Genomic DNA, 17,112 nt, shown 5'->3' with positions numbered 1-17,112 from the left:
AAAAACACTATTTTTGAAAAAAAAAAAAAAAATCGCATCATAAAGCTTTCTTATGCTACATTCTAAACTCAGCTTAATAAATCTGACAAATGACTACATTATTTTACTGTAAATATTTGATCCCAGCAGCCATAATGACATTGTGTATTTGTTTCTGTGTAAGTGTGTCTCTGCTGCGACGACTGCCTGAGGAGAAACTAGCCAAGGTTGTTGATTGTCTTGAGGTGGTGAGTATATCCCTCTCCACCACATTATTTCCTCATATCTTTATGTATTTTATACAGTTACAAATAGTGTCTGTCTCTGACTTAACCTCCTGAGAACCAAAGAGAAAAAGTGTCTTACAATTTCTTTTTTTGTGTGATTTCCTATCGATTTGGGCCTTAAAAAAACACTTTACAATTTAAATTTTTTTGAACATATTTTTAATTTTAATTTCACAGCATGTCCACTGTAGAGGACAACAGGACGATTTCCATGTGAAAATAGAGCTGAGTTTAGAACATACAAAAATGAGCAGATTATGTCATTAGAGTGATATTAACCCAAGAACACATTTCATTTGATCAAAACATAAAATTCTGTATCACTCTTCTGTTGCTTGTTGCTTGCAAGGACAAAAAACAAACAAACTGTGAACTATAGGACAGAACATTCTTCTTCCTCTGGATATTTTAGCGGTGATAATCCTGGAAGCATGTTTTCTGTTTGGTGATGCAGAGGAACATTTTGCACTTGGTGCACCTCATGTATGTCTTGCCATTGCAGCCCTTACTTCTGCATCTTTCTGCATGTTTGATGTCCATCATCTCTGGCATGTGCCAGAGGTGATGGCTCCTAGTCTGCGTAGAAATGGCTCTGGTTGTGGGATCCTTGTTTTGGTTGGTGGCTGATACTCTTCCTCACTGTCTTCACTGCTGTCATCAAATGGAAGACTATCCAGCAGCTCCTCACCCAGGTGCAATTTGAAGTCAAGGTACTGCTGGGTGTTCTTAGCTGATCGATTCAGCGCTTTACTGTCCATCCAAGCATTTGTGATGGCAACTTCAAAGAAATGCATCATCACACGTGACGTCCATTTCTTGGTCCTGGTTGACATGCGGTAGAAGCTCAGCATTCGGTCAAAGAGGTCTACGCCACCCATGTTGTCATTATACTCCCTGACTTCTGCTGGCTGTCTCACCTGGGCATGACCTTTGTCTTTGTTGGACCATCTGCTACAGATATCCTCTGGATCTCTCCCATAGACAGTGGAGGCCATCAGAACTGGTTTATTGTCAAACCATTTTGTGACTGCCAGTTCAGGCCCCCTCCGGACCAAGGTCACTGAAGCCCCTCTCCCTTCTTTTCTCAGCTGCTTATCTCCATGGCATCTTCATAATACTTCCAGTTGCTGGAAGACCCTTTGACAGCAAAGCATCCATGAGATTGATCGTTGTAAAATATCGATCAAAGAACACATAAGTTCCTGTAGGAACAGACTCAACCATTCGCAAGACCGCTGCAGCTCCAACTCCCAGTCTTTGGCCCCTGAATGTGTTCTTGCCCTGATAGACCTCGAAATCCAGGACCAGACCGTTTGGTGAGGCAAGTACAAAAACCTTTAGGCCAGTAGGGTTTGGCTTTCCTGGCACATACTGCCTGATTGGGCAGCGGCCTGTGAACAGGATGATTTGCTCATCAATGCACACCTTGTCACACCTTGGTAGGTTGAGACAACCTTTCCTCACACGGTCAAGCAGAGGTCTGATTCTCCAAAGAGCGCCTGACTTCTTTGTCCTTCAGTTGCATCCAGGTCATTGACAATCTTGAGTGAGCTTCTCAGCTTGTCATTTTCTTGCTAATAACTGGCACTTTAGTTTTTTTAGCCCAAAACATTTTGACTCTGGGATAGCCAAGGAAGGCTCTGTCTCTGTCTCATCAGATTCTTCTGAATTTTCTTCCTCTCCTTCTTCATCACCATCTTTCCCTATCACAGGCTGATACTCATCCTCATCCTTTTCCTCATCTGACAGCTCCAAATCTGAATCTCCTTCTATTATCCGGTACAGAATCCTCTCTGCTTCACTTCTTTCTCCTACAACAATGTGCAGTCATTCCATACATTAAAATGGTCCCGGTGTCCACTACAGTTGACATTCATTAAATGACTGTTAATTTAAAACAGAAATAATGAAATTGTTCTCACATGTAAAAACATTGTTATTGACATGTTAATAAACAAGAATATATATAATTATCATGGTAAAAATAGCAATAGATAAATAATATTTGACTTACCTCTCCTCTTTCCATAAAATGTGGTTGCTGATATGGTGGCCATCTTGATAGAGGAAAAAAGTAAAGTTCCCAGCATGCAAACCCATCACATGACACATCACTGGAAAGCCCAGGATGTCCTCTACAGAATAATATATGGCTTGATAGGGTAACTCCAAATACTTACAAACAAAATGTCCATTATAAAGGACACAAATAAATGGGCCGGGTCTCAGGAGGTTAATAGTTTTAGATTGTATCTAAGTGGACAAGAGAATGACTGACTTTCTGTCTTTTTAGGACTACTTTGAAAAAGGAGAGTATATTATCCGAGAGGGTGAAGAAGGGAACACTTTCTTCATAATTGCCAAAGGAGAGGTGAGAGGTTTCCACAGTCTTGTCAAAAACATGCTATTTTATAGCATTGATCCTTTTTTCCTTGTTTTTTAACAAAAGCAAAGGTATGTTTTTGGTTGGAGCATGTACAAAGGGAGTCTGGTGTGGAAAGTATAAACCACTCTGCCTCTTTCAAACTGCATCTGAACTTGTGATCCCATGGACTTGACAAATGTCAGCACTGTTCCCATTCCATATTCACAACTCTACAAGTGCGTCTCACGTGAGGGATGTGATAAAACTGAAAAGAAAAAAAAAAAAAGTAAAAAAAAAAAAGAACAAAAAAAAACAAAAGTAAGCAATGTTATCTGAAGAAACATAACTTCCATGTGTCACATTTTTACCAACATAACTACTTCAGTTCTGTGCATTTATTTAACATTTTTAGCTTTTCGGTCTTACCGTGTAGTTTTTTTTTACCCTGACCTTAAGGAAGCAATGTTTGGGAAATTGGTTTGGGTGTTCATTTTCATTTTATCAAGATGGGATAATATAGAAAGTATCTATCCTGAGAGAATAGCTCTTCCACAGATGCAGTACACATGGAGAAATAAATAAATAAATACATTAAATATAAAATATAAAATACAAATAGAGGCGGATATTATAAAAGTCAATTAAGAGATGTCCAGTATAAGTAAAATCCAAAATATACACCATGACAAAAACAACAAACACAAGGCTAATGGCTAAGATCACAGTAGCTGATACAGATGTGTATGTAAGTATGGGTAATTATATGTGATTGATTCAGATTGTTCAGTCATTTTGTACATATTATTGAACATAATTATATCCTAAAGATTACTGTGAGGTTTAAGAAATGCTGTTTATTCCAACTCCTGCATGTGTAAATCGTTGAGATTTATGTGCTTACAGTGTATGTGGAAAATAGAAAATAAAACAGCCAGGCAGTGTCCATGATGCTTCAGTGTTTGTTCAGTATCTTCCTCTCTGACACCCGAACCCAGCTCTCCCTCCAGGACACGGCCTGTTCTTGGTGTTTGTGGTGGTGTCAACCAAGGTTATTATAGTTAATAAAAACTAACGAAATAATGAAAACTAGAATTGAAAAACATTTTCGTTAACTGAAATAAAAATAAAAACAAGTTTTTAAAAAACGACAACTAACTGAAACTGTATTTTGTGGTTACAAAACTAACTAAAACTAACTAAAATTATAGTGAAAATGTCCTTCGTTTTCATCTTTGTCAACTTTTTCCGTACATAAACCTTTTTGGTTGATATGAAATCTATTTCATCCATCTGGTTTTATGACTTAATGAACTTATTGGAGCTGAGATGGATAGACAAAGGAAATAAAGGAAACATTTATTGTGACTTTTTTGAATCTGGCACCCAACAAATACCCCATTACAAAAAAAACTAAAACTAAGCAACTTCCAAAAAATAAAAATAATTAAAACTAGCAAACTCACTCTAAAAATGAATTAAAACTAACTGAATTTGAAAACAAAAAATCACAACGAAATGAAAACTAAAACTAATGAAAAATCCAAAACTTATAACCTTGGTGTCGACTGATTCACTTTGACCAAAATTCAAAAATCACACTGAACAGAAAAACAGAAGACAGACACATCACCAATAAAACAAATAACAAAAATCTCAGCCAATACAATACATAGATTTTATTGATTAAAAAAACAAGACAGCAGTGAATGAATGACTCTCACTTTCATGATTCAAACAACATAACAGTAGTTGTTGCTGAGCTCATGCTGATGTTTTCTATCTGTAGGTCATAGTCACTCAGAGCACTGAAGGGTTGGCTGAACCACAGGAAATCAAGTCACTGGGAGCTGGAGACTACTTTGGAGAGAAAGCTCTGATCAGGTACAAACAACTTGACAGAAGGCTAAGGACACAGTCGCAAACTAAAATCCCACACATTGACACAGCAGCACACATGTAACCACACTACAGTCTCATAGATTGCTCTTTGTATTTACATACACCTTTTTTTGTATCTTTGGATTTTATTGAGATACTGCATGTCTGTGTTTAAGTTCTGTTGCTCTGAACTGATCTGTTGCTGATTTAGCCACAGATAATACTAAACATAAAAACTAGGAACAGGTTTGCAGAAGTATGCACTTTAAGGCGAGGTGAGAGCAGCTTTTAACCCTCTGATGACAAGTCCCAATACAACTCCGCGTACAGATAGCTGAAGTTAGCTGAGAAACTAAGCAAGGTGGTGGAAAAAAAACGACATTACAAAGTATGAAGTTACTCCTGTAAAACCAAACCCAGACTCTGTGTTTCACTTCCTGCAGACATCTGCCGCACTGCTGGCCTTTTATTCTGTGGACTGAAGACAATTTTCCATTCCAAATATAGTTATCTGGTTAAGTGTGAACATTTTTAATTGTATTTGTACTGACATCTTAGACTTTTTGCCCCCTTTTAGATGCAAGCACTCCAAGCCAGAAGCAGAGCCATGGCTTAATGACAGCACTCACACTTTAAGACGTGCATGTAGATGCGCAGAGAGGAAGTGGAAGAAAGATCGCCTCCATCTTTCTTTGGACATTTTTAAAAAAAGAGTTTACATCAGCATCAGAAAGCTATTAAAGCTGCCAAGAGTCAGTTTTTTTTAATTAAATCTTGTGTCAGTCAATAGCCACAAACCTAGTTTTTTTTTCAATACTTTGATGTTTTTAATGTGATTGGGCCCTGTGTTATGGATCTGATAAATTCATCTTTGATGTCTGGATGTGTCCCAGCTGCCTTTAAACATGTTGTGGTCAAGCTGTTCCTCAAAAAACATAATCTAGATACCACAATATTATCTAATTTTAGGCCTATCTCTTAACTTCCTTTTCTTTCTCAGTTTTTGGAGAAGGCGGTCAATGAACAGCTGCAGTCTTGTATTGATCTTAATGGCATCTCTGAGAAGTTCCAGTCCGGTTTAAAGTCACGCCATGGCACACAAATGGCGCTTTTAAGAATTTTATATGACCTTCTTTTAACAGTGGAGTCTGGTAACCCTGCGGTCCATGTCCTTCTGGATTTGACAGCTGCCTTCGACACACCTGATCACAACATCCTCCTGTCTTGCTTAAACACCTGTGTGGGCATTAAAGGCACTGCTTTTAAGTGCTTTGAGCCCTACTTGCTTAGATAGGAGTTTCTCTGTGCAGCTGGGCCAGGATTCCTCAGCCTCTTCCCCCCTGAGCAGTGGGGTGCCTCATGGTTCTATTTTGAGCCCCCTCCTCTTTTCGATATACATGTTGCCATTGGGATCCATATTTAAAAATCATAACATCTCATTTCATTGCTTTGCAGATAACGTATAAACAGGTCTTATTAGACTGCCTCCAGTCATGGATGGAAGCAAACTTTCTCTCAGTGAATAAAAACAAAATTGAGATTATTTTATTTGGCCAACAAAGTCTTTTAGATGGCTATGACAGCGCCATTGGTAGCCTTAAATCTCTATGTCACCCCTCTGCAAGAAACCTTGGACATTGACTTCAATTTCAATAAACACATAAGCTTGAAAGTCAAAACTAGCTTCTTCCAGCTATGGCTATTGTCTAAATTAAAGGCTCATCTCCCTACAAATGATTTTAGTGAGTCATCCATATGTTCATTACATCATGCCTAGACTACTGTAATTCTTTCGTTGGTCTCCGCCGCTTACAGGTAGTCCAAATAGCAGCTGCCTGCCTGCTGACTGGAAAAAAAACCCAGCATGAACACATTATCCCCATCCTTGCATCTTTGCACTAGCTACCTTTAAATTTTAGGATCCAGTTCAAGGTTTTATTAATTGTTAGTACTCAAATGGTCTGGCACCGTCTTATTTATCAGATCTTTTAAAACCCCACAGTACTTCCAGAGCACTTAGGTCATCTAACCTGCTGCTCCTGGTCGCACCGCAGTCCAGACTCTGTACTTTGTGGCGGCCAAAGCTGTGGAGCAGCTAAAAACCTATTTATTCTCCTTGGCGTTCAGTCCCAGCTAGGCAAGAATCCTGAGCTTATTTTACTTTTTATTATTTTATTTTATTCTAAATTAAGTTTCTATGACTATTTTATTGTTGAAGATCAATTCTCCGACTCAGACGTATGGACTTCATGTTGACTCAAACTTGCGTACACGAGCTGAGAGCAGACTGAGATCTGATTGTACCCTCCACTCATGTTCAAATTGATAAATGCGTAGAAATTATCGTACGCCCACTTTACTCTCACTTTCTGTTGTACGCTCGTTTGATAAAGAGGGCCTATGTGTTTACAGATGGTTTTATGTTGTGTTTGTTTGACTGAACCGAAATATGTGTGTGTTTACAGTGAAGATGTTCGCTCAGCCAACATCATCTGCAATGAGAATGACACCCACTGCCTGGTGGTGGACAGAGAGTGAGTAGCTGGATGTTGTGTATACAGCTGGATAACAGATAGACAGTAGATAACAAAGCAGAAAATACTATAAAGGTTGGAATTAAATATTTTTCTTGACCTTTTTCCATGAAATGATTGTGACTGTGATGGAGTTCTCCCCAAGGAACGAGAGGGTCACCTCCTAGCGGCTGCAAGTCGCGAGGAGGTCTCTGACTGTTGTCTGTGCTTATGCACCGAACAGCAGCTCAGAGTACCTGGCCTTCTTGGAGTCTCTGGGTGGTGTCCTGGAAGGTGTACCGCCAGGAGACTCTATAGTTCTTCTGGGAGACTTCAACGCTCACGTGGGTAGCGATGGTGGTACCTGGAGGGGGGTGATTGGGAGGAACGGCCTACCCGATCTGAACCCGAGTGGTGTTTTGTTATTGGACTTCTGTCCTAGTCATGGATTGTCTATAACAAACACCATGTTCGAACATAGAGTTGCTCATAAGTGTACCTGGTACCAGAGCAATCTAGGCCAAAGATTGATGATTGATTTCATTATCGTATCATCAGATCTGCGGCCGCATGTTCTGGACACTCGGGTGAGGAGAGGAGCCTGGCAAACCCAAACATGTAGTAAGGGGTGAACTGGGAACGTCTAGCAGAGGCCCCTGCCTGCAGGGTCTTCAACTCACACCTCCGGAAGAATTTCTCCAGCATCCCAGGTGAAGCTGGGGACATGGAGTCCGAATGGGCCATGTTCAAAGCCTCAATTGTTGATGCGACTGGTAGGAGCTGTGGCCTGAAGGCCGTCGATGCCTGTCGTGGCGGCAACCCAAGAACCTGAGGGAGGCTGTCAAGCTGAAGAAGGAAGCCTTTCGGTCTTGGCGGGCTGGGGGGTCTCCGGAAGCAGCAGACAGGAACCGTTCGGCCAGAAGGGCTGCAGCTGCGCAGTCGCTGAAGCAAAAACTCGGGTATGGGAGGAATTCGGGGAGGCCATGGAGGAGGACTTTCGGTGGGCCTCAAAGAGGTTCTGGAAAACCGTCGGGCGACTAAGGAAGGGAAAGCAGGGCTTGGCCCAAGCTGTGCTCAGCGAGGGCGGAGACCTGCTGACCCGACCAGTGGATGTCGTCAGACGGTGGAAAGAGCACTTTGAGGAACTCCTTAATCCAGCCAACACGTCCTCTGTGGAGGAGGCAGGATAAGACTCATCAGTATCCCTGGCAGAGGTCGCCGAGGTAGTCAAAAAGCTACCCGGCGGCAAGGCGCCAGGGTTGGATGAGATTCGCCCTGAGATGCTGAAGGCTCTGGACACTGTTGGGCTGTCATGGTTGACACGCCTCTTCAGTGTCGCGTGGAGGTCTGGGACAGTGCCAGTGGAGTGGCAGACCGGGGTGGTGGTTCCCATTTTTAAAAAGGGGGACCGGAGGGTGTGTTCCAATTACCGTGGAATCACACTTCTGATCTTGTCTGTCTTGGTTCTTTTGGCTTCATCAAGCTGGGACCTCCAGCACTCATTGGGGCGGTTTGCAGCCGAGTGCGAAGCGGTTGGGATGAGAGTCAGCACCTCCAAGTCTGAGGCCATGGTTCTCTGCCGGAAAACGGTGGACTGCCCCCTCTGGGTGGGGAAAGAGGTACTGCCTCAAGTGAAGGGGTTCAACTATCTCAGTGTCTTGTTCACGCGTGAGGGTAGAATGGAGCGTGAGATGGACAGGCGGTTTGGTGCGGCATCGGCAGTGATGTGGGCGTTGTACCGGACCGTCGTGGTGAAGAAGGAGCTGAGCCGGAAGGCAAAGCTCTCGATTTACCGGTCCATCTATGTTCCAACCCTCACCTATGGTCATGAACTTTGGGTAGTCACCAAAAGAGCAAGATCGCGGACACAAGCGGCTGAAATGAGTTTCCTTAGTAGGGTGGCTGGGCTCAGCCTTAGAGATAGGGTGAGGAGACATCCGGAGGGAGCTCGGAGTACAGCTGCTGCTCCTTCGCGTCGAAAGAAGTCAGCTGAGGTGGTTTGGGCATCTGGTAAGGATGCCTCCCGTTAGAGGTGTTCCAGGCACGTCAAACTGGTAGGAGACCCCAGGGAAGACCCAGAACACGGTGGAGGGATTATATCTCTCTCCTGGGCTGGGAACGCCTCGGGCTGGGGAGAGGGACTGGGCTGGGAACGTTGTGGCTGGGGAGAGGGACGTCTGGAATGTCCTGCTTAGCCTGCTGCCCCCGCGACCCGGCCCCGGATAAGCGGAGAGAAACTTTAAAGCAGTGCGTACTGCAGGCAGGAGGCAATGTTACCGCTGCTTAAAGAGAGGCAGTAAGAATCACTAGGCCTACATCAGCAACAGCACTCTGTTGCATAAATTGTGTTTTTCTACAATAATATATCTTTGATCAGATAGAAATCATAAATCATACATGCAAAAAATAAAAAGTAAAAAAATATAATTTTTTGTTAATTGCTCTTGGGGGCCTCTAGTGACCACGGGGCCTTAGCAGTCGCTTGTGTCTTGGCCGGCTCTGCATATTGGTTTGAAAAGATACATCATCATATTAGCGATAGTAGGGGAACAAACAAAATATAACTGTACTGCTAAAGTTTGGTGTCTGCATAGCAATACTGTTTATGAATACTGTGCATGCAGCACACACTGAAATAAAAGTTGTTCATGATTTTACCCTCCTCCACTCCAGCAATTTCAACCAAATGGTGGGAACTTATGAGGAGCTTCAGGCTTACCTCAAGGAATATGTGGAAGAGCTTTCCAGGAGTGATGAGAGGAGAAATGCCCTGTAAGTGTTCCCAGTGAATCCCAGAATGACACAACACATATATGCAGCTATATCATTGTTAATTATGCCTCCTTGTAATCATATGTCCCATGTTATTCCTCTGTCAGACCCCACTCACCTCAGGTTGACTCTGCAGAAGCCCAGGAGCTGAGGAGGCTGAGGGAGAAGATTGCTCTCCTACCACCACATCATCCTTTCCAGGAGCTCAAGGCCATCGCTACACTGGGCATGGGAGGATTTGGACGAGTGGAGCTGGTCAGCTGCACTAACACTATGATGCCATGACTATCACCTGTCATTAGTCAGCCCCCTGAATGCTGTTTTTTTTCTTGCCAAACCTGATGTGGTTTTTGTTTTAACCCCATCCTGTAATAATGGATGTGCATCAGTTCTTTGACTTGACTTGAAAAATATATATATTTGCAAACATACAACACTGAGAGGTAGTGTGTGTGACATCATCCTTAGATTGGGCTAGTAATGGCAAAACGTATGGTCATTCAAGTAACAGAGCATTTGAGCTGTTTTAGGAAATAATGAGAGAATCCTGAGATTTCCTAAGTCTCCTCACTCCAATCAAAGAATTGTTCTTCTGTGGCTATCGGAGGGAGTGCTGTCTCTAAATCTGCCTCAGCAGTCAGCAATGTTGGTTTAATTTTAATGTTGTTTTTATTCTTTAATTACATTCATACACACATTCAGTCAATGTTTAGTTGGTGTTTTTGTGTAATATACATTTCTAGTGTGTGTCATTGAGCTTTGGTGAATGAGCTCATCTCTGCTGTTTTTTAGGTAAAACTGAAGGATGAGGACACCACGTTTGCTTTGAAATGCATTAAGAAGAAACACATTGTGGACACCAGACAGCAGGAGCACATCTACTCTGAGAAAAACATCCTACAGCAAACAAACTCAGCATTTATTATCAGGTGTGGGCCACACACATTATCACACATTCAGTCATTCATTCTTTGTTTCATAAAGAGCAAGTTTTTTTTCCCAAGCAACCACAACACAATATCATTTTGTTCAGATGTTTAGTATTTTAGATCGTCTGTAATCTGAGCTAGTAGAAGTATGTAGATGTTGAACAGAAGAGAGAATGGGTAAGTTAGCCAATGATCGATTTCCCACAGACCTCTTGTATTCCTGAAGGAGAAGATAAAATGGGTGCTAGTCAGTGTGTTAGTTTCTCTGTGGAGTTGCTAAGGAACCTGCTGGGAGAATGCTGCTGACCCAGGTCCCACCACTGCGCTGAGATTTATCTGGACTGGGACTTTAAAGAACAAAGGCCTTGGGCAAGCAGTCTGTTGACTGTCATGTAAAGTGAAAAGTTCAGCCAAAATGTAATGTTGACTCTCCCACTTCACTAATACAGCACTCCTCCCAGCACTCATTTTCTTCCTTATTAGTTGAAATGTTTTTTATGGGGTCATTTTGTAAAATTAAATCTAAGAATTCAAATTCAGATAAGTTGCAGTGTCCATGGGTTGTAAAGTTTAGAAAATTTGATGTTTAGAGCCTGCACCAAAAGTCTTTCTATCTGAACAAGTGCAGCATCATCAGTTCTACAACAGGGGCGGCTGTGGCTCAGCTGATAGAGCGGGTTGCATTCATCGGTGTGTGAATGAATTCCCAATGGTGGCAGGTGGGTGAATGAGCGCAGTCTGTAGTGTAAAGCGCTTTGAGTGGTTGCAAAGCGACTAGAAAAGCGATATATAAGTGCAGGTCCATTTACCATTTACAACCCCAATTCCAAGAAGTTGGGACACTGTTTGATATGTAATGTAATGTCATGAGTGTGATCATTTTCTAATCATTCTTTACATATATTCAGTTGAAAACAGACTATAATAGTGATAAACTTTAATGCTTAAAGTTCATTTACACTGGTTCTGAATTTGATGCTGTCAACATGTTCCAAAAAAGTTGGGTCTGACAAAATGCTGGGAAAGCTGTGGAAAAACAGCAGTTTGTAATAGTGATAGGGTCACCACTGGGTATGAAAGGGGAATCCTTGTTAGGTGTCAGTGCCCAAAGGCACCATTAATTAACAGGTTTTGGAACAAAACATGCTGCAATCCAGACAATGAGAAAGATGGCGGTGCGCATGACTACAGCAGCTCTTGGCTCTCGAGTTTGGAGTTCTTATTTTCTGGTATGTGCGTTTGCTGAGTTTTGTCAAGCAAAACACATAGCAAGACCACACGGGTTTCTGTGGATTGTTATCAGGTCCACCAAGCAGCACAGGCGGCGCAGTGAGAGGAAGCAAAAGCAAGGATGCTGGGCGGGCCTACTCAGCAAACTGAGGAAACAGCTCCATAAACCACATCTTACGAGCATATCCCTCTCTAACGCCAGGTCCATCGCACACAAAATGGATGATATGCCAACAACTCCATCCAAGACTGCTGTGTGAGGATAGTAATGGAGACCTGGCTACACCCGGAGATGCCCAATGCTGCTGTACAGCTAGCGAGCCGCACAATGCGCCACCAAGAGAGACTTTGGTAAGAGCAGAGGAGAAGGACTCCTGCATATATGTATAATGACTGGTGCTCACAGAACTGCAATGTAGACAACCACTGTTCTGATAAGACACTCCAACAGTCACACACAGATCCTTCTATCTGCCGAAAGAGCTAACAACATCTGTTTACATACCACCAATGCAAATACTAGTACAGTTCTCGGCCAACTACACAACACTGTTAACAAACACCAGAGGGCATATCCTGAGTGAGTCCACATCATCGCAGGAGACTTTAATCAGGCATGCTTAAAGACTGTTCCAAAATTCACCCATGATGTAAAATGTCCCACCAGAAGTAGGAATACACTTGATCATGTGTCCTCTTAATATGGAGCATGTCTACAGAGCACGGCTCCTTCCACATCTGGGCCTGTCTGACACATCTCACTGCTTCTTGTCCCGGTCTACATCCCCATCAGGAAGAAAACAAAGCCCACCATAATAAGTATCAAATTCTGGCCTGAGGGAGCTCTCTTCCAACTACAAGACTGCTTTGCAGACAAACTGTGTATATTCTTCTAGGTCCTGATGTTTGAATAAATACCAAACAGTACTTGATTTCTGTGGTCTATGTCTAGTACCATCAGGTTGAATGCACTTATTGTAAGTCGCTTTGAACAAAAGCGTCAGCTAAATGACATGTAATGTAATGTGATGTTCTGTTTAACATCACAAGCTGCATTGACAGTGTCACTGTGAATAAGCCTATCCAGGTCTTTTCAAATCAGAAACCATGTTCCACACACTCCTCAGAGCTTGTGATGTTGCCTTCTAGTCAGGAGACAAGGCCCTGTACAGCACTGCGAGAGCTTTAAAAGGGTCCACAGAAGATGCCGTTGCCATAGCTCTACACACAGCTCTGAATCACCTGAAACACAGAGGGACCTACACCCGGATGCTCCTCATAGATTATAGTTCAAAATTTACCACTGTTGTACTGGACATACTGATCAGAAAACTGCTCCACCTAGGCCTCCCCACTCGCATCTGCACATGGATTGTGGACTTTCCCACAAACCGCCAACAGTCTGTCAACCTCTCCTTCACCCTCATGCTCACACAGGCTCCCCACAAGGCTGCATTATTCACATGACTGCACACCACCCCATACCTCCAACTCTCTTATTAAACTTGTGGATGACACAACAGTGGTGGGACTATAATAACTAATTCTAGACTTCAAGAAATGCAGAGCTGAGCCACCTCCAATTTTCATAAATCGATACTGGGTGGAAAGAGGTGGGTTTAAATTCCTGGGAACCCACATATCAGACAATCTCCCCCGGGCTGTCTGGAGCATGTAAACCTGCTGGCGGCAATCTACGACTCTGCACTAGAGAGCATCCCAACATACTGCCTCACAGTGTGATATGCTGGCTGTTCAGCAGCAGACAAAAAACTTCAGAGGGTCATCAACATTGCACAGAAAATTATCAGCTGTCTGCTGCGAAAAAAACAGTTGTATCACAAAGAAAACATTATAATTGAGTGGAGTTTGCATGTTCTTCCCGTGTCAGCGTAGGTTCTCACCGAATACTCTGGTTTACTCCCACAGTCCAAAAACATGCACTTAGGTTCAATTGGTGACTAAATTGCTCGTAGATGTGAATGAGATTGTGATTGTCTGTCTCTATGTGTCAGCCCTGTGATAGTCTGGAGACCTGTCCAGGGTGTACCCCGCCTCTCGCCCTATGTCTGCTGGGATCGACTCCAGCCCCCGCGACCCGAGTGCGGATAAACGGTTAAGGAATTTGATCATTGTAGATGTTGTTCAGTTTTCAGATCAATACATGTCAAAAAAGATTGAGCAAATGATGACACTCTTACCAGCCCAACTTTTTTGGAATCAGGTTTGTAATCTGCAATGCATCATTTTTTTGATGGACCTCTACAGGTCAACAGATGTGCATCAGGAACATGTTATGGGTATGTGACTATCAATATATTTTCAGCATTGCAGTACCAATGCCAATGGAGAACATGAATGCAGTTTCCAATGGTTGTTTTTTTTAAAAAAATTATTAGGAGGTGTTGCTAATGCAATACAGTAGTTATCGGAGTCTCTTGACTGTCTGTGCATGTATTTCAGGTTATTCCGGACATTTCGGGATGATAAATTTGTCTACATGCTGCTGGAGGTGTGTCTTGGTGGAGAGCTGTGGACTGTGCTGCGGGATATGTGAGTGTAGGTTCTTTTGCTACATTCATAAGAAATATAAACAAAAACATCCAGAAATTGAAAGTTAAGGAGTAACTTCAAACAATAGTTTACCCCTCAAAAAGTGTTTCTAGTACTCACCTTAGGCTCTTTGTGGTGTCAGGAAAAGTTTTCCATTGAACCAAAAAAAAGAAGCTTTTTCGAGATTATCCTTCTATGAAGGAATTTGTGTGCACATGTGCTAGCTTTGTTTAGCAGTAGGTTGGTTACCAAGCCCCAACAGATCCAGAGGGACTTAACACAAGGGCAGCTTATCTGAGATGGAAGATCGTGCGTAAGATGGAAACCTGGAACCTCTGAAAACTACAAAAGCTAAGTTGCAAATAACCTTCAGAAGATTTGCTAGAAGATGTGAATGCTGGAATTCGTACAATACCTGTGACCATTACAGAGACCAATAAGCTGATACACAGTATGGCAACAGTAATCCTAGAGGTGCTAGGGTACAAGATAGATCCAAAGATCCAATACCCTCCATGGAAGTGACGGCTAGAGACAAAGATAAGGGCAGCATGGAGAAAGAATAACCAGCTCATTGAGTTGAAGAAAGGCATGTTGACTTTGAAGAATAAAGGACATCCAGCAGAGACAAGAAGCTGTCTATACCAGAGGACTGCTAATAAAAAAAAAGGTTAGCAGTTCTGGCTATCCGACTAAAGAGACACACTTAAGAGGTAGAATCCAGGAGGATAAACATAATCTTCTACACCGAACCATACTTTCTGTGGTAGGGAAGTAATACCAGGTCAGATCCACTCAAAGCTGAATACTGGAAGAATACTGAAAGAACATATGGGAGAAAAGAGCATCACGAAACAGTGATGCTCAATGGCTAGTGGACCTATGCGTAGTAGCAGAGATGAACCAGCTATTCAGGGATGGGACCCACTTGGAGGGCAGGCCAGTCCAAATCATGAAGGATCCCCACAAGGGGACCATCCAATCCATCAACCAATAACCTGTCTCTGTGCAACATGAAAGCTCCTGTCTGGCATCATTGTGGCAAAGTTGAGAAGGCACGTGTCAATACATGAGTGAAGCACAGAAAGGAATTGGCAGTAACACCAGAGAAGCCAAGCACTAGATATTGGTCGATAGAGGGGTCAATCCAGACTGTAAGAACTAGGGGTGGAACGGTACACAAAAGTCATGGTGCGGTTCATACCTCGGTTCAGACATCACAGTTTGTACGAGTTCGGTACAATGGAGGGAAAAGTAAAACAGAAGTTCATAAGGCAATTTTTTACTGTGCATGTTTTAGGTTGTACCACCTGTCATACAGTCTCTCCCAAGCTGGCTTCTTCAGCCTGAAATGTGTAAAATAAGAAAATGTAAACAGTGACCAACAAGTACCACACACCATCTGCAGACTCCATCTGTAACTTGTAAACAAAGACACAATTGGCTATAAAACTGAAAATACAGTATATCTTAGTGTAAATTAAATAAAATATAAAAATAAATGTTCCACTTAGGCTAGCACTAAAGTTCTACCTTCCCCCAAAAGAGATTAAAAAGGAGTCAAACCTTTTTCTTGTAATATTTAACCATTGACAGTTAAATGTATTTTACCACTGCTTGCTGTGGTGAACATAAACTGTCCTATATTCCATATTTATGATGGGTGAAGTCAAACAAAAAATGCTAAATAAAAAAATAATGTAATGAGTGTCAGGCCTAGGCTGATGCAAAATATAAGACAGTAAAGAATTATTATCTCACCATTATTATTACCATTATCTCCTCGTAAGAATATAAAATATAAAAGAAAAGAATCATCTGTGCTTCTAGATGCAGTGTATCTCATTTGCAATAAAATCGCTGGTGCTGTTTTCATCAAGATCGCTTCCATCACTTACTTCTGAGCTCCCTCTGCTTTGGTCGTCTTCCACCATGATTTCAAAGTTCTGGAAAAGTCCAATGTTGCATTGCGACACTCCCGCATATATTCTGATGCATTTCATTGGCCAAGAGACCGAAAATGGGTGGAAAAAAAATACAAATACTACTTAAATGAGTTAAGGAAGCTCAGATCTTGACGTTGGAGGTGGTGGAGAGATGCACTGTCAAGATGTTGGAGGCCATCCTGAAATACCTGGATCATCTACACAAAACCTCTATGGAACAAAAAACAGCAGTGGACGGCTCCTCTCTCTCTGTTGCAGGACGGAGAGATACAAAAGATCCTTCGCTCCTACAGCCATCAGGCTGTCTCATTCTAACACAGTTACCAGACTAACTGAATTTCCCCTCTGGGATGAATAAAATAATGTTGACTTGATTTGACTGCAATTAGTAATGTAGGGCAAATGCTGATGGAGGTACACACAGATGATTGACAAATTCAGCAAATCAATCAAATAGCCTATTTGAGATCACAAATATGGAAAACAATAGCATTGGTCTGGGCGCACAGCGGTGCAAACTAAAATCAAATTTTCATGCGCCAATGTACTTCCACTTACATACAACAACTGCCAAACAACTGCCAAACAACACGACACACAGTTCTCTTCTTAGCCACCATGTCATTGCCTGTATTGCTGTAACTGACGGTGACACCAAAG

General features: G+C 42.2%; 1 protein-coding gene across 1 annotated transcript in view; it reads left to right on the top strand.

The window, feature by feature from the left end:
* Positions 1 to 17,112, top strand: part of LOC131993059 (cGMP-dependent protein kinase 2) — a 37,682-nt gene that overhangs the window by 12,720 nt on the left and 7,850 nt on the right. The window contains exons 7-14 of the mRNA XM_059358765.1: positions 164 to 227; positions 2,560 to 2,637; positions 4,418 to 4,512; positions 6,975 to 7,043; positions 9,696 to 9,794; positions 9,902 to 10,049; positions 10,587 to 10,723; positions 14,417 to 14,506. Of these exons, the coding sequence (XP_059214748.1) occupies positions 164 to 227; positions 2,560 to 2,637; positions 4,418 to 4,512; positions 6,975 to 7,043; positions 9,696 to 9,794; positions 9,902 to 10,049; positions 10,587 to 10,723; positions 14,417 to 14,506 (780 nt within the window). The remainder of the gene's footprint in view (positions 1 to 163; positions 228 to 2,559; positions 2,638 to 4,417; positions 4,513 to 6,974; positions 7,044 to 9,695; positions 9,795 to 9,901; positions 10,050 to 10,586; positions 10,724 to 14,416; positions 14,507 to 17,112) is intronic.

This window comes from Centropristis striata, chromosome 20 (assembly GCF_030273125.1).
Source record: "Centropristis striata isolate RG_2023a ecotype Rhode Island chromosome 20, C.striata_1.0, whole genome shotgun sequence".
Lineage (NCBI taxonomy): Eukaryota > Metazoa > Chordata > Actinopteri > Perciformes > Serranidae > Centropristis > Centropristis striata.
This window is presented reverse-complemented; position numbering and strand designations above follow the sequence as displayed.